Source organism: Castor canadensis, chromosome 1 (genome assembly GCF_047511655.1).
Source record: "Castor canadensis chromosome 1, mCasCan1.hap1v2, whole genome shotgun sequence".
Taxonomy (NCBI): domain Eukaryota; kingdom Metazoa; phylum Chordata; class Mammalia; order Rodentia; family Castoridae; genus Castor; species Castor canadensis.
Genome location: NC_133386.1, coordinates 141,254,342 through 141,279,736, shown reverse-complemented (window position 1 = coordinate 141,279,736; position 25,395 = coordinate 141,254,342). Strand labels below are relative to the sequence as shown.

General features: G+C 38.6%; 1 protein-coding gene across 1 annotated transcript; it reads left to right on the top strand.

Moving 5' to 3' along the window:
* The first annotated feature begins 914 nt into the window (after positions 1 to 914).
* On the top strand, positions 915 to 1,874 carry LOC109702448 (olfactory receptor 52E2). The gene has a single exon (XM_020187787.2). The coding sequence runs from the start codon at positions 921 to 923 to the stop codon at positions 1,872 to 1,874; it is 954 nt and encodes a 317-aa protein (XP_020043376.2). The 5' UTR covers positions 915 to 920.
* The last annotated feature ends 23,521 nt before the right edge of the window (positions 1,875 to 25,395 follow it).

The following is a 25,395-nucleotide window of genomic DNA, read 5'->3' as shown; positions in this document are numbered from 1 at the left end:
TGTTAAGCAAGGTACATGAAGATAGATGAGTGTTACATAGAAAGCAAAAGCTCTTTTTATTTCTTTCCATTGTTCTTCAAATTCCATTTACTATTTTCCTATCTAGCTTAATTTCCCAGATTTTCAATTAAAATCATCCTAAAATTCTGCAAGTCTCTTAAGGTCTTTGATTCTTAAATCAATCATTGAAAAATGTAAAATTAATGTTTTTGAAATTTTTTTAATTAGAGATGATTGTTGCACAGAGTTTACTGTGAAGTCTTGTAAACATGAAGCACTACCTCAATAACTGATAGTTTTTGTTACTAGTTCACTATTGTACCCAATCTGAGTTTAAACTATGGTGCTAACCACAAACAGTCCAGTTTTAATCTTGTAAAGTGACTAATATTTTGTAAAAATTTTGATAAATCTGAGTGTTTGTGGTGTTACCCAATCTCTGTGTGTTACCTTAAATGTTGTTCTTTAGTCACCCATAATAAATTTCCAGCACTACACTTAGGGGCTACCAGAAACTCAAGTTGGTCAAAATTTAAGGGGGTTATGTTATTAATGATGGTGATAATAAAAGAAGATAGCTAATGAAGAGAATATTAAGGTAAATAATATTAGTGATAAGGCTATTGATAATCTATCGAAGAGGAAGATGCCAGTAATGTTGAAAGTCCCCCGCAGAACATTTTATTTTTGCTTACTGTAAAACTTACTCCAGAGATTTCTATTTGAGATATCACTTACCTAAGGTGCTCTGTACACTGCATTTCAAACTGATAGAATTATTTTCAGAAGAACATGTGCACAAGAATGTAATATTCCTTGTATTATCTTCAGGTTTCCACAGATACAGCAAACTGTCTGGTGACCTGTAAATTGGATGAGAATATACTTCTGAAGACTGGACTGATGCACTCCCAAGCAGGATGCCCCTTTCCAATGGCACCCAGTTTCACCCCTCTTCCTTCTTGTTGCTGGGGATCCCAGGACTAGAAACTCTTCACATCTGGATTGGTTTTCCCTTCTGTGCTGTGTACATGATTGCACTCATAGGGAACTTCACTATCCTGTTAGTAATCAAGGCTGAGAGTAGTCTACACCAGCCCATGTTCTACTTCCTGGCTATGTTGGCTACCATTGATTTGGGCCTCTCAACAGCAACCATCCCTAAGATGCTTGGAATCTTCTGGATTAATCTCAGAGAGATCATATTTGAAGACTGCCTCACCCAAATGTTTTTCATTCACAAATTCACACTCATGGAGTCAGCAGTCCTCTTGGCAATGGCTTACGATCGCTATATTGCCATCTGTAATCCACTCCGATATAGCACCGTCCTCACGAACAAGATTGTTTCTGTGATTGGTCTTGGTGTATTAGTGAGAGCAATTATTTTTGTCATTCCATTTGTATTTCTAATTTTGCGATTGCCCTTCTGTGGGAATCATGTCATTCCCCACACCTACTGTGAGCACATGGGTCTTGCTCGACTGTCCTGTGCCAATATCAAAATCAATATTGTTTATGGCCTATGTGCCATATGTAATATGGTGTTTGACATCATAGCTATTGCCCTGTCTTACATACAGATACTACGTGTTGTATTCCATCTCCCATCTCAGGAAGCCAGACTGAAGTCCCTCAGCACCTGTGGTTCTCACGTTTGTGTCATCCTTGCCTTCTATACACCAGCATTCTTTTCCTTCATGACACATCGGTTTGGTAGCAATGTGCCCCGCTATATCCACATACTCCTGGCCAATCTTTATGTTGTAGTGCCACCAATGCTCAATCCTGTCATATATGGCATCAGGACCAAGCAAATCTATGAGCGTGTGAAGAAAATGTTATTGCAGATACAAGGAAAGAAAAAGCAATAGAAGCTAATATATGAGGTTTCACATGCAATTATGAAAATTCAGTCAGAGAAATGCCTTGTCATAAAAATTATGTTTCAATATGATGCTACCATGGCCAAGTATTTTAAACAATTTAATTTCCATCTGTTTTTCATACCATTTCCACTGTCTATAACTGATTTCTTGTTCCATCTCTTCAATTTCCTTATAATTTTATTTTAATAGATAATAACATTTTTCTGTCATTTTTATATCATATTTGAATGTATGCCTTGTTGTTACAGAGTTGGTGTTTTCTGGATTTTCTTTTGTCTCTCAATATAACTGCATTTATTTTCTAAGTGCCCACTTTCATAAATGCAGGATGCTTGTGGTGACTGCACCACTTTCCCAGACCTTGTGAAATCTACAGTTTAAAATTAGTCAGAAAACTCAACTTAGAAAATAGCATTATTTTTCTCTTAATCTTTTTATATTATTAAAATTTCCATTTTACCCTTTTGAAATAGCAAAAAAATTTGTTCTTATAATCAATTTTAGTATAAGTATACCACTAAATTCATAAACATTCAACACAATATTTTATTGTTTCTATTCAGTCTTTTATTTTATATATATTATCTTTTAGTTCAACCTGAGTTGAAGGTCTTTCACAACAGTAATTTTCTACTTTTGATTGCATTACTATTACTGCATGTTTCATCTGCTTTGATTTTTATTATGTTTACAGCAACATTAGCCATTGCCATAGAGGTGTTCATATTAGTAAAGTCTAATATGAATTAGCAGTGTTTCCTCTTCTATTAATAAAAGATCTTAGAAGAATTTTAGTCTATTTATCCATATTCTGATTTATACACTATCTGAATATACTTTTTCTCATATGTTTTGAACTTTGTGTGCATATAGTTACTGGTCTACACAGTTAATATAATTCAACACTCTCCAAATGCTTCCTATTTCTTTTATATTCATCACATCTTTCATCACCAAAATTCCATCAATAATGACTTATGTGAATAATAAACTTACATACTTCCTTTGCTGTAATTTTCTTGGTGATGAATTTCCTGTGTGTTGTTTGCCTAAAATAATTTCATTTCGTCTTCATTTTAGTGTAATTTTGAAGCGATATAATTCTAAATTAGCTCTTATTTTCTTTCTGACCATTGGAAATGTTATTTTATTCCATTCTACCTTCCAAATATTGACTGGAATGTTGACTGTGAATCTTACTGTAGGTGTTTTAAATGTGATGGATCTATGCCCTTTGTTTACAACAATGTTTTCTCTTTGAAATAACTGTATTTGTGTTTTCCTTAAGTGTTTATTGCTTTGGAATCTTTGCCTTGATGCAGTAATTTTGCATGAGTATTTCTCATTTATTCATCAGACATTGTACCTGCTTTGATATTATGTTCTTTCCTGTTTAATTTCCAATTTCATGTGTAGATCTTTTACAATCTCTATTACTTGTCAATATTTTAAAATTCCCATCCTACTTTTCTTACTGCTGTTTTAGAGATTTGTCTTGAGTTACTTTTGCTTTACTGACACTTTTTTCTGTGTTTTATACGACATGTTCACTTTAAGTTCTAGTGTTCCCTTTTTTCTTTAGTATTACAATACTGCCAACAATTTTGTCTCTTACTTTATGTATTTAGGTATATGAGTTTAAAAGTCTGTTTGTGTTTTGATTTGTAATATGACCTGTGGATAAAATTCTCTTTGTGGTTTGTTTCACCACCACCACCACCTACACCACCACCATCATCACAATTGTTTTGTCTTCTGGTTTGGCCAGTTGTTTTATAAATAATTGTGCAGATTGTATATGAAAAATAATGACTGCACATGGTAGTGTACAACTGTAATTTCAGCTAATTAGAAGGCAAAGATCAGAAGGATCTAAGTTCAAAGTTATCCAGGATAAAAAGTTAACAAAGCAGCATCTCAATCAACAAGCCATGTATGGTAGCACATTCCTATTAAACCAGCTGGGCAGGAGGTGTAAGTATAAAGGTCACAGAGGAAGGCCAGCCTTGGTAAAAAAAAAAAAAAAGTGCCATATGTTATCCAAAAAAATAACTAAAGTTAGGAAAGAAAGTAAGAAAGAGAAAAAGAAATCAGAAAGAAAGAAAGAGAAAGAGAAAGAAAGAAGCTTGGTGGCATGGCACAAGTGGTAGAGCAACTGCCTAGCAAGCACAAAGCTCTGAGTTCAAACACCAGCACAAATTTCCCCCTACACCCCCTGCCAAAAAGAGAAAGAGAGAGAATCACTTGAGCCTAGAAGAATGTTTTTTTCCTTCAGAATGTGGCTTTCCAATGGAAGATTAGAGGATTTAGTGTTCTTGAATAACTTCAGTTGCTTTAAGGCCTGGCTTATTTCTCATTCATTCTCATTCCTTGGTTTATTGTATTAAGGCTCAGGAGAAACACCTAGACAGCTTCTCAGAATCTCCTTAGCTAGAAGATTTTGAATGTTAATCTTCACTGGCTAATAAATATGTCCAACTTTTTCTCAGCCTTTCAGTCATCAAATTCTTCCATAAATGATTTTCACCTAGAGAAGACCCACATTCTAGACTAACCTCTTATAGCATGACCCAGAAATTCTTCATATTTTTGTTCAAATAAGACAATTTTTTTCAGGGTTTCTAGTTCACTTTAGTGGGAAAATAGATTCCAATTTCCTAATTTACCACTAGTAAATTCCACTTAAGATACAGACTCCACATCATAACTATCTATACATACTTAGTAGTCCTACAGGTTGAACTTACAAAGTATGACTGAGCCTGATGCATCAAAGATTCCTATAGCAACATGAATTTACCTCTTATTAATCATATGGCAGTAGTACCAGGAGTTAATCAGTATAAGAATTAATTTCTTTCTTACCTTCCACAGAAATTCTGTATGACTGAAAATGCATGTGAAGATAGGAACGACATAGTTTGTTGAAATTAGTGTGGAGAGCTGACTAAACATGTGATCACTTGAAGTAAGAGGAGACAGTCCCAGAGATCTTCAAATAACCCCTGAACTAGAACCGGCAAACTGAGTTTGCTGAGAGGATTTTTAGAGGGAGAAATTATTCAAAAGCCACATAAGAACTATAATGGGAAAGACAGCATAGGAAGGTAAGTATGATTAATGAAGAGGGCAGGAAAGGCTTTAGACAAAGTCTAGTTCCACTAATTTATTTTGAAGTTAGATAGCAGAGTAATACATTGGCTTTGTAAATTTTTTCCAAGCCATACATTCAAGTCTTTAACTTAAGGAAAGATACTTGTTTTGAGTCATTATTCTGGTTATTATTTTATTAAAACATTTAAAAAATCAGAGTAATTTGTATAACAAGAGAAAATATTGGGTATTTGTTTGTCTTTTAAATTTTTACCAAATGAAATAGGAAGTAATTTACTTTGATTTTTAAATATACAAACATATATTACTAAAAAGAAGCAGGCAATCCTTTTGCATATATGAGGAAACATGTACATATATATGCATATAAAACTTCCTCTCATAATTATTCTTCTGCAACACACACTAAAGAAGTACATAGCAGTGCTCAGAAAGGGATGTCTCACTAAAATGCATACTATTCTCAGAATTTTGATCAATCAATGAAAATACTTATGTACCACGAAATGAGTTTTGTAATAATTTTATTTTTAAAAAACCAATTGCTTGAATTTGTTGTTGATATCATATATGAAATGAAAATTTCAAATCTAAATAAATGAAATAGCTTGATTGTCCATAATGTACTACAACTTTATTTCACAATTTGAAGTGAAAATTTTTTTCTGTGACACAGCTGTTTGTCTCCATTTCCTTATCTTTATTCAGAAGACCAAAAATTGTATGTTCTCCTTCATATGTAGACTTTAGATCTAGGGAAAATGCAGCAATGTGGCTGGACTTGGATCACATGACAAGGGGAGAGCACATACAGGAGATATAGGAATAGGGAGAAAACCCAAAACGTGAAAGCATTTGATGTCCCCACTCCAGAGGAACTAGTACAGAAACCTTAAAACAATAGGTTATCATGAGCAGGGGATCAAGAACCAGTGTAAAGATCAGTTAGAGTTGAATCAACATGGGTTGTAACACATGGGTACACAAAAGCAATGTTAGGACTCTCTCTGTATAGCTGTCCTATACCCAGCTAGCAAAAATGCTTTGTCTTCCTTATTATGCTTATGCCTTTTCTTCAACAAAATTAGAGATAAGGGCAGAACAGAACCTGCCTGGTACTGAGGTGGGGAGGGGGAAGTGGGAGGGGGGGAGAGGGTGGGGGAGGGGGACAGTGTGGAGAAATGACCCAAACAATGTATGCACATGTGAATAAATGAATTAACAAAAAAGAAACCTTTTCTAAAGATGTCATTAATATATGAACTTTATCAAACTTACTAACACTCCAGAATCTTTTTGTCCTATTCATGGAATGTTATTTTACCTAGACATCTTTCCTAATCCATATCAAAGTTCCAACTTATTTGGCACAACTAAATTACATTTCATATAATAATCTTTGCAATTTCTTAAATCAAAATCCATTATTACATTACTATGTGGCACTTTTGCAAAAATAAGTAAAAACACAATAAATTCTTTCATCAGGGAGAGTGACATAGTCATTAGTACATCCTAAGCATTCAACAATAAATGAAAATAAACTCTTAGGGGAAGGTATGCACTGTGCATTGTGTTGGAAGAAGGGAAAAGTAAATCTTTGTGAAAAATTGAAAAATCTAGTACAATTGAGGGAATCCAAGATTGTGTTTAAAATATCAACCAAAAATATACATTTAATGGAAAAACTTATGTCAGACTATAAGAAAATCAAATGGTAAGTAAATGGATAAGAAAAGAAGCCACCAGGAGTCCTGTCTTGTTTAACGAGCAGGAGAGAATTCATTGTTAATGTGACTAGTAGAGGTTGTAAATATCCTACTGGTTTGGTTCCTTCTTTGTTTATACTAGTTAAAAATAAAATGTCATCATTGAAATTTTTCTGCCCAATATTCAACTTGGTTCTGGAATATTAACATTATAAATATTTACAAATTTATATAAAAATAGAGAAATCTCTTTCTAAATAGAAATCATCAGCTAAAACAAAATTGTTTGAATTCTAAAAATGAAAAAAAAGCAATGTCCTTTGCAACAAATGAAAAGAAAAGAAATTCATAAGATTCAAGAAAGAAAATTAGAGACAGACTGATTAGTACACAGATAATCAGAGGTGCAAAGTGTCGTACATCATCTCCAACTATGTGTGGGTGCACAGTCGTGTCTTGTGAGCTTATTCCTCAGTCCAGCAAAGACAAGAACTCACATCACTGGCTTGTTGCAGCCATGATGTCAAACTCCAGTATAGAAATGTTCCCCAGGCCATAGGTGGTGTTGACACTGATGCTTGCACAGGCAAGACAAGTAAGACGCATGTGCTCACAGTGGGTGTGGGGATGACATAGCTGTTCCCCAGCAGTGAACAGCAGTTGCAAGATGAGAAATACAAGAGGAAGCACACAGAAAAGACCCCCCAATCACCCCTAAGCCAAGTAGCAATACTGTCCTATTAGTAAGTATTGTGCTATAATGGAGAGGGTTACAAATAACTACATAGCAATCATAAGCCATAGCAAGAAGGACTACTGACTCCATGCCAGTGAAGATGTAAATGAAGAACATCTGAGTGACCCAGTCATCAAAAATGATCTCATCGAGGTTGAACCAGAATATGCCCAGCATCTTAAGAATGGTAGTTGTGGATAATCCCAGGTCAATGGTAGCCAGCATAGCCAGGAAATAGAACATGGCTGGTGAAGAGTATGGTCACTGTGGATCACAGACTTGATAGTGCAGCATCCTATTAGTGCACTCAAATACACAGCACAAAAGGGAAATGCAATCCAGATGTGTATGCTTTCCAGTCCTGGGATTCCCAGCAGCAGGCAAGTGGATGGGTAGGATGGGTGTCATTGTAATGGAACCTTGTGCTGGTGGTTAGATATGAATGTGTTCCTTGCATGTGCATGCTGACCCATACTGGAAGCTTTCACTCTGTTGCTGTGATGTATAATAGTACTGGAAAAAAACCCAAACAAACAAATACATTTTACCCATTTGTGCCATTATCAAAACAGAAATGGCAATTTCCTGGTAAGTTACATGGCACTTAATTGTACATTTTAAAGAGACAAAAAGATACTAAAAAATCAATCTCATCCTGCTTATCAGGAAGGGGTAAGATCAACAAAGCAAATTTTGCTAATACCTGATCAGCCTAACATGATAAAATGTTCTTTGTCTTGGTAGTCTTCCATCAGAAACCCCATGGCCCTAGTACTACCCCAGGGAAAACATCAGAACCATGATAAAAACATAAAAAAAGAAACATTTTAGTAAGTTACAATACTCCTCAAAATTGTTAGGATGATATAAAATAAAAGAAACTCTCATAAGTCTAGGGCTGCCTTAGGAGACAAGATTATTGAGTGTCAGTGAAGCAAATGGCACTCAGACTACATGGGTTGGTGGAAGATAAAGAGGAGGTTTGCTACAGACTAAGAAAATGCAAATAAATTTGGGCTTTAGTTATTATTAATATATCAAAAGTGCAGTATTCATTTTGTGAAATAAACCATTCTAAAATGTTAGGATTATAAGATGTTTACAATGGAGGAAATTGAGTGTTAGGCATAAGCAAAACCTCTGTATTACCTTCACAAATTTCAGTGTGTCTAAAAAGGTCTACTTTATTTTTGTAGTTTATTTTTTATTACTTATTTATTTATTTATTTTTCACTTATTCACATGTGCATACATTGTTTGAGTCATTTCTCCACCCTACCCCTCTCCCCCACCCTTCCCCCCTCCCCTCTCAGTTCCAGGCAGGTCCTGTTCTGACCTAAAAAGATTTACTTTAAAAAGTAACAAAGAATCAAAAGTTTCTTTGACCACAACAAGCATTTACCAAATATTGAACATCTGTGCTTATGGATAAGTATATGAATATACTAATTTTGATTTTTATATATAGAAGTTGAAATATAAGCACAACTTTCTATTATGGGAAACATCTCAAGAGAGGAGGATAGTGAGATTTAGTGTAAGGAAAAACAGGCTGAGGAAATGACATTATTCATCATTCTTTGCTTCTACCATCATTACCTGAAATGTTATCAAATCCTTTTTTCTGAAATAATTGAAATTTATCTTAATAAAGCTTTTATAACTAGAATTTACTTTCAGAAAAAAGATAATTTTATTACTCAAAATTCTAATTTAATCACATATTTCACTTTTTCCATGCAGGGGTTGTTTTACTTTGTGCATTTATGTACATATCTTCTTTTTACATGTCTACTGTTATGTATTAAAATCTGCTATTTAGTTACATATTGTATCTGTCTGTTGTTTTTGTTGCTGTTTTGTACACGCATGTGAGCGTGTTGGTTCCTCATTACACTCTTCATCAGCCTAAATGTGCTGTTTTCCACATAACGGAGATTGAAACTCAGAAACATGATTCCTTTGTGCTTCCTCCACAATTCTAATTATAAGTAATGCCTATTGCTGGATTAAAAATCCTAACCAGAAACTTACATAACACAATAACATACAGCTTCATTATTTTTTGTCCTTGTGATATTATTTTAAATTGCTAAATGAGTTTAACAGATTATTAAAAATCACATCTAAGAGGGGAATCATCTTTGATTTTATTTTTGGGTTGGGCTTTCATTGTGTTGCTTAGACTGCTCTTGAAATACCAGGTTACAGAGATCCTTCTGCCCCAGGCACACTCCATCATGCCTAATCTAAAGTCATCATTTCTGAATGATAAGCTTCTGAGGTTTAAATGTACTTATCTCAAAATTGTGTTACAAGCAACTCAGGTGTATATAAGTATGTTACTATTTTATTTTCCTTATTGATGCATGGAAGTGACCAATGACCCATACTTATCAATTAGTCAAGGTGTTTAAAGGGAGAAAAAAGTGAAGAAGGCACATAAGACATTACACTATGAGGAACATTTTAAGTCTCGTAAAGAGACTTCTTGAACTACTGAAGTATGCCATCTTAAAGAAATCCTTATAGCACTCCTGCTATTTTTACCTGGAAAACCAGACAAAGCAAATATTTTCACATCAGTATTTGGTATTTTGAAATTTGAATCTTTTAAGGCAAGACTGATATGGGAGAATTTATTGGAATAGGTTAAAATTGGTCTAGAATTTAAAACCAGGAAAATACGTCCAAAAAGCCCAAAGAGTGTCCGTGTTAACAGAGAGATTTTCTTTAGATTCACATGTGCTGGGTTTTTAGAAATATTTTAATCCAGAGGGAGAGGTGTTGGGGAGAGAGTGAGATGCTGAAATTGGGAGGTAGGGATAGAAAGTAGTACGCTAATGCAACATTAAGAATGACTTTAGAACTAGAGGTGTGGCTCAACTGGTAGAGCACCTGCTTTGCAAATTAAAAGCCCTGAACTCAACCACCAGTCCCACCAAAAAAAAAAAAAAAGTCTTTAGTGAAACCTCTTCATTGAGTGTTAAAAATGACTTCAAAACATGTGCATTTAGTCAAGAAAAATGGAGGAATAAGAAGAAAGAATTGAATATTAAAAGGAGAGTTCACTGTGGACAACAAAAGGTTACAAAACTGTTAGCCGAACGTCTCATCAAATAACTCTGCCATGTAATCTCAAATGCTACATTTTCAACTCAGTGAAGATTTAGGGAGAAGTTATAGATGTTGTAGCAATGAGATCATTCCTATTTTCCAGTTGATATATAAAAGTTGTGATAGTTTGCTTAACTTTGGCAATTGGTTAAAAAAAAAAATACAAGTAATGATTGCTATGGATTTTTTTTCTTTTTTACTTTTCCAGGAGAACCTCAATTAGTTTAAGAATTGAAAAAAAGACAGAAGTAATGGGTATTTCTTTTCTCACATACTGCAGAGGGACTAACAATGATTTTAAAAGAACTGAAAGGGAAGTAAAATAAGTAGACTCAGATATTGCCTCAGGCATACTGAAAAAGTCAGGAAGTAACTACTTTGAAAATGTGGAGAGGCAAGAAGAAATGGGAAATGTTTCTCCTACATATTTGTTTTCTTTAGAGGAGAATTTATATAAAATTAGAGGAAATTGTTAACAATCTGCTGTTTTAATCTAAGTTCTATTCAGTGAGCCCTTGAAAGTGAAGAAATACTCTTATTTATATCTGTATACCAAAAACCTAGCACTTAGATAGCTGTATAGGGACCTCTAAATACATATTTAAGGGAAAACTTTTTTTAAATAGTAAACAAATTTATTAAGCAAAGATTATTTTAACTGCCATTTTTATAGTCTATTGCTTAAATAAGTAACTAATAAAAGTACTCTAAGATTTTTAATAAAAATTTAAAATTAGCTTAAATATTGCAGAATTTTTCTAAGATCCACAAATCTTGAGTGATAAATAAATGAAGAAAATCCAATGTACACTGAATGTTAGGAAAAATGCCACTCACAAAGATAGCTCATGAGAAAATCTTACTTCCAAGAGCAGGGTTTAATGACAGGCACAAGCCGCCTGGCTGACCCGGGAAATATGGCACAGGAAGAGAGCGAGTCCAGGCCAGGCATGGCTTTTTATAGAAGAGGGAGGTTAAGAGGTTGGCACATGCTCAGGTGTCCCTGGTGGGGGTGGAGCTTGGGTGGAGCTTGTCTTGGAGTGCAGGAAAATTTTGCTAAAGGGCGGGGCTGTTATTGGGAATGGCTCCATTTTCCAAGAGGTGAGGCCTGAGGATAAAATGGCCACCGATTTATAAAATGGAGCATTATTGTTCTATCATTCCCCCATTTTTTTCTTTAATAATGATGAAGGTAAGGGCTGAGGATGGGGAATTGGGGCAAAGCATTGGTCTCTTATCTGCTTCCTGCTGGCAGGGGGCATTGTATGGGGCGGGATCCTCAGGCTCCTGTGGTGTCCTGGATGGGGCCTTCACAGTAGTTTTTCTGGGCGGTTTTGGAGAGGTTGATATCCCTGGAGGTACAACTGGTTAAATTTTTGATTAGCAATAGCAAACATGTGGTCTAAAGGAAATCTTTGTACTGTTCTTATGATACAAGGGAGGAAGCTTAAGAATATGAGAGCAAGAAACATAGGCATTAGGATGGGCATTAACCAGGAGAACCACTGTGAAATGTTATTCCCTAGAGGACTCCAAGAGTCCTCCAATTCCCTTCTCCATTTTTCTAATTGTTCCTGGAGTTGTCTAATTTTATTTTTTACTACCCCCAACTGGTTAACATAGAAGCAGCACTCTTCTTGTAAAAACAGGCAGAGACCACCCTTCTCTGCAGTGAGCAGGTCATGGCCTCATTGGTTTTGGAGTACAACTGAGGCTAGGGAGTCAAGTTGTTTCTGTAAGGTTAGGATGGACTCAGCCACTGTTTGAAGATCACTTATCAATTGATTAGAGCATTTTGGGTAGTAGTGGACAGGCGTTCCTATTTCCACAGCCCCTGTTACCATTGCAGATGTTATTCTGAGGGTAGCTAACAAGGGAATACCCTGAATTGCCCTTTTAGATCAAAGGCATGTGGTGAGGGGGATGGGTAGGTCCTGACCTTCTGTAATAATATCCATGTCAGTAACCAAAAATACCGGAGTGCAGATGCCCTTCCAGGCTTGGGGTAAACAGGGGTATACACTCTGACCGCATAGAGAGTCCCAGGAATGAGGGGACAGCAGATAGTGTTTCTGGTTTTGTTGGCCACCCTCGTGGTGTGACATATTTTGGCCACCAGGGAGCCTACCTCAGCTATCTATGAGGAACTCTGCAGGCAAAGAGGGGCTGGATGGGGAGGGGAATTGGGGAAAGAGGGAGGTGGTGGGCCTTTTGGTGAAGGAACAGTTTAAGGTAAAGGGTGTGGAAACATTTATGGGGCTGGTGATGACCTTAGAAGGGCCAGTCTGCTGACACATCCAACAACCACAGGCTACAGTAGGATTGGTGTGGTTGAGTAGTTGAGTGGTATTTATGACCTGGAGGAGAAGGGTTTCAGAAAGGGACAGCGTGTGTAAAGGAATTTTGAGAGGCTTTCTGGTGGAAAAGAATAAGTTGTTTAGTCTTTGAGGTACCTGGGTGTGGAGGACCTTCCTGAGGGCCTCATCCTGGACTCTGCCTCCATCAGTATACCAAGCTGTGAGAGGTAAGTCCAGCATACCTGTTGCCCCCTCCTCCTGTGGCAGCGGTAGCCAGCATGGTCACCTTTGTTGATACCCATTCAATATTTTTTATTAAGATGTTGGCATAAAGTGACAGTGTTATAGCGTGCCTTTTACATGATGGCATATGCTGTAAATAGCTGGCATGGGCAAGAGGGGAGGCCCCAGCTTGCAAAGGTCCAAGTCATAAGAAAGAAGAGAGCACAAGGAGTAATGAGCACAGGGCGAGGTATCCAAAACAGACAGCTGCACGATGGGGCCATCTCCACTCAGGGGGAGAAGTTGCCCACAGGCTGATACTTAGGAGAGAGGGGACAAGGACAAGAATTACCCACAGAAAGGGATAGAGTGAAAGCATAGGTGGTGCAGTTTACAATAAGGCAAAGAGAATGTTGGGAAATGAATAAATTTTGTCAGGAATAAAATCTGAGAGGGTACTTTGGAGGTGAAGGTTGGCTATCCAGTCTATGAAGCAGGGGTAAAGAAGGTATGAGAAAGGAGGGAGGCTGATTGTATTGGGAGGTGGGAAGAGTAAAATCTCAGAGTGGAGTGTATATAGGAAAGAGTAAAAGCATGGGCAGGCACTGACAGGAAAGAATGGGAGGGGAGAAGTATAAAGAGTGAGTAGGCAAGATGCCATGTCCCTAGGCATAGGGCTCCTGCCTATGCCCTGGGAGTCTCCATGGGTGTGTCTCCATCTTCTAGGATCTTGGGGAGGCAGGAGATCTTTGCTTTTGTTGGTCCTGTAAGAAGAGATTGGTAGGTCTTTTGTGGGGCTGCCAGTTTTAGATTTTGAACATGTACCCAGGAGGGAGATCCTGCTAGCTTAGCAGCCAGAGGGGTGGTGAGGATAACCTTAAATGGGCCTCTCCACTTTTCCTGCAGGTGGCCAGGTGTGGCTGTTCTTTTTAGATAAACCAGATCTCCAATTTGGAGGGAGGGAGTTATTTTTTGTGGTGTCAGAGGGCTGTGGTAACTGATTATGAGCATGAGACCAAAGGAGAGAGTGAAGAAAAGTGAGGAGAGGATTGAGGAGAGTGGGGGGAAACGTTAGGGGGTTCTGGTTGAACTGTGATAGGGAGGAGCAGATGGCCATAGAGGACTCAAAGGGGCTGAGTGTGAATGGTCTTTTTGGAAGGGTTCCGGAGGCAGAGAAGGACTAGGGGTAGGAGTTTTGTCCAGTCTAGGTGGAGCTTGAGGGAGAGTTTGGTGAGAGTATTTTTTATTGTGCAATTGGCATGCTCAACTTTACCTGAAGATTAGGGGTGATAGGGAATGTGAAATCTCCAGTGAATATTTCAGGCTTGTGCCAATTTTTGGGAAATAGAGGAAACAAACTCAGGCCCGTTGTCTGACTGGATGCAGGCTGGGAGACCAAACTGTGGGATGATGTCTGTGACCAAAATCATTGTTACTGTGGAGGCTTTCTTATTGGTCATAGGGAAGGCTTCCACCCATCCCGTGAAGGTGTCTACCAATACCAGAAGATACTTAATCCTCTTCACCAGAGGCATATGTGTGAAGTCCACATGCCAATCCATGGCAGGGAGACATCCCCTGGCTTGATGGGTAGGAAAGGGAGGGGGTCTAATATTGGAGTTGGGGTTTGTGTGTTGGCAAATTGAGCAGGATTGGGCAATCTGTTTAAGGTATTGTATGTCTCCTGGAGATAAGGAAAGGGAATGGCAGAGAAAGGTGAAAAGAGCATATGAAAAATCATATGTAAATAGGAGAGAAGAGTTTTAACTTCAGAAGGGGGAGAGAGAGTTTAGTAAGGAGGGAAAGAAGCTGGGATAAGGGGGTACATGGCCAATTGGGGTGCAATTTGGAGGGCTGCCCACTTGGCCTCTGTATCTGCTTTGTTATTTCCTCTGGTAATTATGGAAGAATCAGTTTGGTGGGCTTTGCAATGAGTAATGCCTACCCAAGAAGGGAAGCATGAAGCCTCTAAGACCTGGGCTATTAAGGCAGCATTGATAATGGGAGTTCTTCTTGTAGTTATGAATTCCCTTTCCTTCCAGATAGCAGAGTGGGACAATAAAGTGTGAAACACATATTTAGAGTCAGTGTAAATATTGACAGTTTTGTCTTTTGCTAGGGTTAGAGCTCTGGCCATGGCAGTCTTCTGCACTTTGGGAAGTAGTACCCAAACAGAGAGGGCATGCCTCAGTGATGGTGGAATCAGACACAATAGCATGTCCAGCTCTTCACTGTCCATTGTGAATAAAGGAGCTGTCATCAATGAATCAAGTGTAGTCAGCCTAAGAAAGGGTGCCCTCCTGAATGTGGTCTGGGCAGGGGAGGAGCTCCTCAAGGATCTTAGGACAGGAGTGAACAAGGGGTTTTGAAGAGAGAGGAAGAAGAGTGGCTGGGTTAAGTGGGGGACACAAGATGAAAGTTAGGGTGGGATCCTCAACCAAGGCCACCAGGAGGGATAGGATATGGGAGGGGGCGTAGAGTAAAGTCCCTTATATGTGAGGAGTTCCAACAGGTTATGGGGAGAGTAAACAGTGAGGGGGGACCCAAAGGTAACTTTTTGCTTTCCTGGATCAAGAGAGAGGTGGCTGCCAGGACCCTAAGACATGGGGCCCGTGCCCTGGTTGTGGGGTCTAACTGTTTGGAGAGGTATGCTACTGGAGCGAAGGAGGACCCTATGTGTGTCCCAGAACTCCTAGGGCAAACCCTTGCCTCTCAGAAACATAAAGGAAAAAGGAGAGAGTGAGGTCCAGCAGGCGAAGTGCTGGGGCTTGTAACAAGGCTGTTAAGAGTGTTTTAAAATGACCTGAAACAGGGCGAGAGGGGTCCAGGGGCTCTTGGATGGGACCCCTGGATGCCTCATATAGAAGCTTGGCCATTAGACTGAAGTTGGGCACCCAGGCTCTGAGGTAGCCAGCCAGGCCCAAGAAGGAGAGAATTTTAGCCTTGGTGGTGGGGGGCAGAGAGAGAGGCTAACAAAGCCTTACAATCTAGGGGGATAGCCTTATGAGTAGGGAAGATAGATAGGCCCAGGTAAGTCACCTTAGTGAGAGACAGTTGAGCATTTTTAGGGGACACACAGTAACACAGTATCCCTTTTTTCCCAGAAAATTAAGTAGGAGGGCAGTGTGTTGTTGGCTATCCTCAAGAGAGGGGCTGCAGAGCAGGAGGTCATCTACATACTGGAGGATTTTACTCAGGGAGAGATGGAGGGTAAGGAAATCCCTAGCTAGAGCTTGGCCAAAGAGGTGGGGACTGTCCTGGAACCCCTGAGAAAAAACAGTCCACGTCAATTTTCGGGAAGTATGTGAATCTGGATCAGTCCAGGTGAATGCAAAGAGGTTTTGGGACCATGGGTGGACAGATATAATGAAGAAAGCATCTTTTAGGTCCAGGACTGTGAAGTGGGTGGTGGTACTGGGGATGAGAGACAGGAGAGTGTAGGGATTGGGCACCACCTGGTGTACAGGAGTCACTGTCACGTTGACTAAGTGGCAGTGTACCAAACAGTAAGTACCACTGGGCTTTTTTACAGGAAGAATAAGAGAGTTATAGGGGGAGTGGGTTGGGTGAAGCAGGTCCTTAGCAAGAAGCTCTGAGATGATAGCCCTTAATCCCTGTAAGTGGATTAGAGAAATGTGATATTGAGGTTGGTTTGGGAAAACAGAGGGATCCTTGGAGTAACAACAATTGGCTCATGATGTGTAGTGACTGCAGGGTTTTGGAGGTCCCACACAATGGGGTCCACCAGTGTAGTGAGTAAGGGCAAGGGGTCAGGAGGGGCTTGTGGAACCAGGGCACCCATAACGGCAAGGAGGGTCCGTGAGGATGGAGACAAGGAATTAATGGGTTGTGGCTTAAGAGGGAGTGGGTGTAAGGTGAGAGTGGCCTGGAATTTTGACAAAATGTCCCTTCCCAAGAGTGGGGTATGGCAATTAGGGAGGACTAGGAAGGAGTGAGTAAGAAGTATATCTCCCAGTATGCACGTTAAAGGAAAAGTCATTAAGAGCTGGGTAGGAGTTCCCTCCACCCCAACTATGGAGGTTAAATTAAGCTTGGTAAGTCCCTAGAACTCCAGCAAGGCAGAAAAAGTGGCACTGGTGTCTATGAGGAGAGAGATAGGCCTACCTTCAATGAGGGCAGTTACCCTGGGCTCCCATGAAGTTATGGTTGTTGGGCCTGGGAGTCCTGGGCTCCATCAGTCATCAGCCATAGTTGCCCATTCTAAAAGATCAGTTAGGGAGGAGGGACAGTAGGGGGGCTTAGACCCTTTGCCTTGAGGGGTAGAGGGGCAGTCCATTGCCCAGTGGCCCTCCTGTTTGCACTTAGGACATGGCCCTGGTGGGCAGCATGGTTTAGGACATGCACAGGCCCAGTGTCCATCAAGGCCATACTGAAAATATGGACTGGGAGATGCTCTGGATTTTTCCTGGCCTCAGGAGTTAGAGGTTGGAGGCCTTTGTTGGAGGGCTTGTGCCAACATCTGGAATTTAGTCTTATCTCTCCTCTCCTTATCATCTGTTTGTTGTTCTTCTTGGTAATTATAGACCTTGTAGGCCACATTTAAAATTTCAGGCTATGGAGTCTGAGGGCCATTTTCCAGCCTTTTAAGTTTTCTTCTTATATCTGGGGCTAACTGGGAGATAATGTAGGTCATAAGAATGATTATCCTGTCCTGAGTTTCAGGGTCAACTTTTGTATGGTGTCATAGCGCCTCTGTGAGCTGGGACAAGAAACTAGCTGGATTTTCCTCTTTTTCTTGTTGAATTTCTCTGAGTTTATCAAAATTAACAACTTTTGGGCCATCTTTTTTAGTCCTACCACTAAACAAGTAACCATCTGATCCCTAAGCATTCTGTCACTGGTTTGGTAATTCCAATTAGGCTCCTCAGTAAGGATCACTGCAGCCCCTACAGGATGGGTGGGGCTGGTGCAATGGATCTCATCTGCATGTGCCCTAGCCGTGTCCCAGACCCTGTGTCTCTCCTCTGGAAGGAGGGTGGAGGAAAGAATGAGACAGATGTCATGCCAAGTAAGGTCATAGGATTGAGCCAAGTATTGGAACTCTTTGACATAAGAATCTGGGTTAGTGGTGAAAGAGCCAAGGTGCTTTTCTATCTGAGAGAGGTCAGCAAGGGAAAAGGGAACATGGACCCTCACAATGCCTTCCACTCCAGCCACTTCCTGGAGAGGGTAGATGGAAACTGGCTGACATGGAAACTCCATGAGAGCGAGTGTGTGGGTGGTTCATGGGATCCTGTGGCTCTGGGTGGGCAGAAGGATGGGTGGAAGAGTGAGCAGGAGGTGCAGAAGGAGGGGCAGAAGGAAAGGCAGAAGGAGGGGTGGGGGAAAGGGCAGAAGGAAGGGTGGGGGCTGACCGATGATTGAGCAATGGAAGCTCATCTCTGATAAGGTGGAGACTCATTAGCAGGGTCGAAAGAATGGAAAGTTTCAGAGTCAGGAGGGGGTTCAGAAGGGGATTTGGCTGGTTTTGAGACTGGTTTAGAGGCTAATAGAACCTGTGCAGGGGAACAGGAAGTACAGAGAGAGGTTTTGGTGCAGAGATAAGAAAAGGATTGGATGTAGGGAAGTTCCTTCCATTTACCAGTGCACTCACAGAAATTGTATAGATCCCTTAAAATATTGGGATCAAAAGTGCCATTAAGAGGGCATTTGGAGGCATTGTCTAATGGATTTGGGGGCCAGGCCTGATTATAGAGAAAAATGAGCTCTCGGGGCTTAAGATCAGAAGTGAGGCATAGGGGCCCAAGATTGAACAGAAGACATCACAATGGGGAGTCTGAAGGAATTTTGGATGGTCCAACTCCCGTGGTGAGGCCTGACCTGAGGAGAGATATGGCGGGCATCCCCAAAATATCAGGTCTTCAGGAGAGAGAGAGAGAGAGAGAGAGATGGAACACCCAGAGGAAACATCTTCACCATGGGGGATCCACAGTCCCTAGTGGGGAGCCCAGTTCCCAGAGACAGGAGCAAGTAGAGACCTAGCACTAGGATTTGAGGAAATGAGAGAAAGATCATGGCTGTGCATGTGAGGAGGACTCACTGAGAGAGGATCTTGAGGGAAGATTGGTTGGTGGTGGATGGTGGTTGGAGGTGTGCTAGGGTGAAGGAATTTCCCTGTGAGCTAGTGAGAGAATGGCACTTTCTAAGATCGGGCGTTCTGGCAAAGCAGCTCTGGTCCTGGAGGAAGGGAATGGGAGTAGAGAGAGAGAGCAGGATGGGGTGGGGGAGGCCGGGAGAACAAGGTCAGTGCCAGGAGCACACCTGATCCAAGTCACAGCACCAAATGTTAGGAAAAATGCCGCTCACAAAGAAAACTCATGAGAAAAATCTCACGTCCAAGAGCAGGGTTTGATGACAGTCATGAGCTGCTGACCTGGGAAAGATGGTGCAGGAAGAGAGGGAGTCCAGGCCAAGCATAGCTTTTTATAGAAGAGGGAGGGTAAGAGGTTGGCATGTGCACAGGGGTCCCTGATGGGTGTGGAGCTTGGGTGGAGCTTGTCTTGGAGTGTGGGAAATTTTGCTAAAGGGTGGGGCTGTTATCAGGAATGGCTCCATTTTCCAAGAGGTGAGGCCTGAGGATAAAATGGCCACTGATTTATAAAATGGTGGCATTATTGTTCTATCACTGAATTTTTGAAGGAGGTTATTCCAAGTATGATATATTTGATATACTGTAAGGACTTCTGTAAATCCCACAATGTATCTCCAAGCAGTATAACAATATAAATAAATAAGTAAGTAGGGGGAAAAAAAGAAAAAAAGAGAAAGAAGGAATTCTTTAGTAGTTAATGCTTCTCAGAGGAGTTAGATACCAAAAATCCTAGAATGTAAAATATAAGAGACATTCACAAGGGAATACATTAGCAAAAATCTTGTGACTTCCACAGACATAGCACAGATTTTTTTCCTAGTGTTCACTCATCTGAACTGTTTTCTTTTATCAGTTTGGGGTTGATCTTTGATATGCATGACACAAAATGATACTAAGAAATGTATTAGACTAGTTCTGTTTTACTTCTAATAAGCCGTGCATTTTGAAAGGACACAAATATAGTTTCATTAATTTTTTATTATTTCCCTAATTGGATGTGATACAATGAACATTACAGAACTTTACACAGAACTTTATACCAATCTTCCTAATTTGAAACATCTTATCATTGAAAAGGTAAAACTGCAAATAGAAATTATTAGTGACATTTTCGCCATTGTATCTAAATATAAAAAATCATGTCATGATACCAGTCACAGCCTCTCTACTGCCCTTGGATTTAAAACACTTTTTAATGTCTACTTTAATTTCCTCCACTGCCTTCTGCCTATGGGATGGGAAAAGGTATAGTGGACTCACCACTCACCAAATTGTAACCTGAACAATTCTGAGCCTGTCATTGCTGTCTGTGATTTCAAATATACCTGAATAGATGGAAGTTTTATACTTTTAGCTGATGCTTTCCAAAAAGGAGCCTCCAAATGACTCCCTGAGACCATATTTGTGAAGGACAGGAATGCCCAGTGATCTCTGTTTGAGCCACATCAAAAGTACAAAAGTCTACCAGGGTGTCTTTCCCTTCTTTAGTAGTCAGGAGGCAGACAATTTAGAATCAGCAATGTGCACCTAAGCCCATGTGAATCGACTATACCCCTTGCCTAGAAAATAGGAGTAGGGATAGGGAATTGGAATGGATGTGATTATAAAAGGACATTCAGAGGGATTTCTGTGACCTTGGAACTGGTTATATCGTGATTGATGGTTGGTGCACAAACCTAGACATGTGCACACATACACATAGGAGACAAAGTAAAACTGGAGAAATCTGAATAAGCAAGAAGTATTGTATTAATGGCCATGGTTTGACTGTGATATTATACTATAGTCTTGAAAATTGTTACCTTTGGGGAGAAACTAGAAAATTATGTAAGAATCTTGAATATCTTCTTAGATATTCTTTTTTTTTTTTGATAGTACTGGTGTTTGAAATCAGGGCTTCATGTTTGCTACAAAAGTGTTCTACTACTTAAGGTAAAACTCCAGCTCAAAGATTCTCCAAAGTAAGTAATATATCATCCCCATTTTGAAAATAGATCTTATCTGTCCAATTATAATATGTTCAAGCAATGTTTTGGACAGCAGCAAATATCCACTCCCCAAATACATAATGCAATTTGACAAGAAACATAGGGTTCCTCCTTTTTTATAGTGATCTGCTTAAACTCAGAGAGTTCTGAGTTTGAAAATAAAACTTTGTAAATATTGCCTGGCTAAATACATAAAGAACCAGAAACAATTGAGTATAAAATGTTTCAGATGTCTCATTAGACATATAGTATTCATTTGAAAGAAAGAGAGATAAATAAATCATGTACATTCTGTCTTTTGAATCCTACCTGAAAAATCACTTTCCTCATATTTTACTGTGTATGAGAAAACCCAAAAATGGATATTTCTGTGCCCCATATGTAAATTTCAGTAGAACTGAGTGAGTCTGAAATATGACATGTGAATGAAACCTGAGCAATGCTGACTCATGAAGAATTGGGGACAGCAAGAAATTTATGTTTATATTCCTGTGGATTGCCAAACTTAGAAGCAATTTGATAATAGACATGACTATTGCATAGTAGCTTTCACAAATAGGATTATTCCTATTTATATGTTTAAATTTACCTATTTTAAATTTTGGCATTAAAATGCCTTCATCAGTTATAGTCCTGCATTTTCATACAGGTTTCATTTTCTTATCCTGAGAAACACATTTTAACATTTTCTTTAATAAAGCTATGCTGACATAAAATGATCTAAGTTGCTGTCTATTTCACATTGTTTTTAAGTTTTGAATTCAGTTTTAAGTTTTCAAAATTTAGAATTGTTTTTGTGACATGTGACATTCTGTGACCTGTACAAAATTTATTTATACACTTAGAGAAATTCTGATATTTGTTTCTGCAAATCAACCACAATTAGAATAAGAATGGATGGAGAAAAATTGGCATATACATGCAGTGGGATAATATTCAGCCATAAAAAGAAGGAAATCCTGCATTTTGCTGTAATATGGAAGAACATGGATGACAACATGTTAATTGAAATAACACAAACAGAGACAAACACTGCATGACTACACTCATGTAGAATTGGAGAGCAATGAATCTCATAGAACTGGAGAGTAGAATGATTGTCACTAGGGCTTGGGGCAGTTTGGGTAAGGATTGGGGAGATGTTGGTTAAAAGATCCAAACTTTCAATTAGGAATAGTAGTAAGTTTTAGAGATCTAGAATATGTTAATGACTACGTATTATGTACTTGAAAATGCTAAGATGTTAAGTGTACTTATCAAAAAATAAGTTTATAAGGTAAAGCATATGCTGATTAAATCAGGCATTCTGAAATGGATATATACTTGAAATATTATGTCAAATAAATAAACACATACAGTGTCATCTGTCCATTTAAAATGATGCACAGATCTATTGCTCAAGTCTGATAGTATCTCTTTGTCATCCTTCCCTCCAGTTCACCACTGCTCCATTCTCAGATCAATCATCTGCTTTCTTTTAAAGATGTTATTTTAAATTTTACAGGTTATAGTTTAAAGGTAATATGTTTTAATTAATATAATGAGATTCATCCTTTTAACCTATAAAATCCACTGGTTTTTAGCCATCTCACAAAACTATGAAATCATTCAACTAAAAAATTTCTTATTTTTATTACATACAAAAGCAATCCTATATACATTTGGAGACATTCTTCAATGTTTCATTGCCAGAACCAATGGCAAACATTAATATTCATTCTGTTCATAAAGATTTGACTTTTGGGAAAATTTCACACAAGCGAAATCATACCACATATGGCTTTGGTTCTTCGTTTCAATAACAGTATGTTTTAAAGTCCATTCATTTTGAGGCATGCATCCATACTTACTTTTTTTCTCAGAAGTACTGGCATTTGAACCCAGGGCCTCATGCTTGCTCAGTAAGTGCCACTTCAGCCATGCTCCCAGCCTTTTTTGCTCATTTTATTTATATTGTCTCATGCTTTTGTCTGGGGTAGATATTGGACCATGATCTTCCTGCCTTAGTCTCCAGAGCAGCTGGGTTTACTGGCATGAATCATCACACCTGACATTCTTTTGACCTAGAGTCTTGCTAAGGATTTTGCTTAGTCTGGCCTTAAACCAAAATTATCCTATCTTCACCTCCTGGGTAGCTGAGATGACAGGAGTGTTCTGCCATGCCCAGCCCTTAATTTATTTTTATGATTAAATAACATTCTACTGCATGTACATGACAAATTCTGTCTATTCATTCCTCAGTTGATGAACATTTGCATTCTTTCTACTTCTTAGCTATTATGAATAATACTTTTCTAAACATTTCTGTAAAATTTTTTGGCAGATACACAAGTTGAGTTATCTTAAATATACATACTCAGAGAAGAATGCTAGGTTAAGTCTGTAACGTTTTGAGGAATAGACAAGAGCTTTTCATAATTGACAGACAATTTTACAATCCTATCAACATTTTAGGACTCTAATCTCCATGCTCCAAAATGCTTGTTATTGCCTATTTTTACAAAAACACACAAAGTTTGTAAAATATTACCTAAATAAGATTATGTTGTATGATCTATTAGTGACTAATAGAGTTGAGCATCACTTCATGGCATTTGGGCCATTTGTGTTTCTACTTTGGAGATTTCTATTCTTATCTTTTGTCCATTTTAATTGTGTTTTTTTATTTACTGTATTGTAAGTCTTCCTTATATACACTGGATACAAATATGTTATCAGATACATGACATGTAAAAATTTCCATCATTATGTGGGCTTTATTTTTTATAGTTAATTTACATAGGGTGATACGCATGGGTCTAGTTTCAGTTTTTTGCAGACTGCTAACCAGTTTTCCCAGCAGTTTTTGTTGAAGAAGCTGTCTTTTCTCCGTCATATATTTTCAGCACCTTTGTCAAAGACAAGTTGGTTATAGTTGTGTGGCTTCATATCTGAGTCCTCTATTCTGTTCCACTGGTCTTCATGTCTGTTTTTGTGCCAGTACCATGCTGTTTTTATTGTTATTGCTTTGTAATATAGTTTGAAGTCAGGTATTGTGATACCTCCAGCATTGTTCTTTTGACTGAGTATTGCCTTGGCTATTCATGGCCTCTTATGTTTCCATATAAATTTAACGGTAGATTTTTCTATCTCTTTAATGAATGTCATTGGAATTTTGATGGGAATTGCATTAAACATGTAGATTACTTCTGGGAATATAGACATTTTTACTATGTTGATTCTACCAATCCATGAGCATAGGAGATCTCTCCACTTTCTATAGTCTTCCTCAATCTCTTTCTTCAGAAGTTTATAGTCTTCCTTGTAGAGGTCGTTCATATCCTTTGTTAGGTTTATACCTATGTGTTTTATTATTTTTGAGGCTATTGTAAATAGAATTGTTTTCATATATTCTTTTTCAGTTTGTTCATTATTAGTGTACAGAAATGCTAATGATTTTTCTATGTTGATTTTATATCCTGCTACCTTGCTATAGCTATTGATGGTGTCTAGGAGCTTCTGAGTAGTTTTTTTGGTCTTTAAAGTATAGGATCATGTCATCTGCAAATAGGGATATTTTGACAGTTTCTTTACCTATTTGTATTCCTTTTATTCCTTCTTCTTCCCTAATTGCTCTTGCTAGGAATTCCAGTACTATGTTAAATAGGAGAAGAGATAGTGGGCATCCTTGTCTTGTTCCCGATTTTAGAGGGAATGGTTTCAGTTTTTCTCCGTTAAGTATAATGCTGGCTGCAGGTTTCTCATATATAGCTTTTATAATGCTGAGGTACTCTCCTTCTATTCCTAGTTTTCTTAGAGCTTTTATCATGAAATGGTGTTGGATCTTATCAAAGGCTTTTTCTGCATCTATTAAGATGACGAAGTGGTTTTTGTCTTTGCTTCTGTTAATGTGGTTTATTACGTTTATTGATTTTCATATGTTGAACCACCCCTGCATCCCTGGGATGAAGCCTGCTTGGTCGTGATGAATAATCTTTTTGATGTGTTGTTGGATTCGGTTTGCCATTATTTTGTTGAGGATTTTTGCATCAGTGTTCATTAAGGAGATTGGCCTATAGTTCTCCTTTTTGGAGATGTCTTTGACTGGTTTTGGGATAAGTGTAATACTGGCTTCATAAAATGTGTTCGGCAGTTTTCCTTCCCTTTCTATTTCATGAAACAGTTTAAGGAGGGTTGGTATCAGTTCTTCTTTAGAGGTCTGATAGAATTCA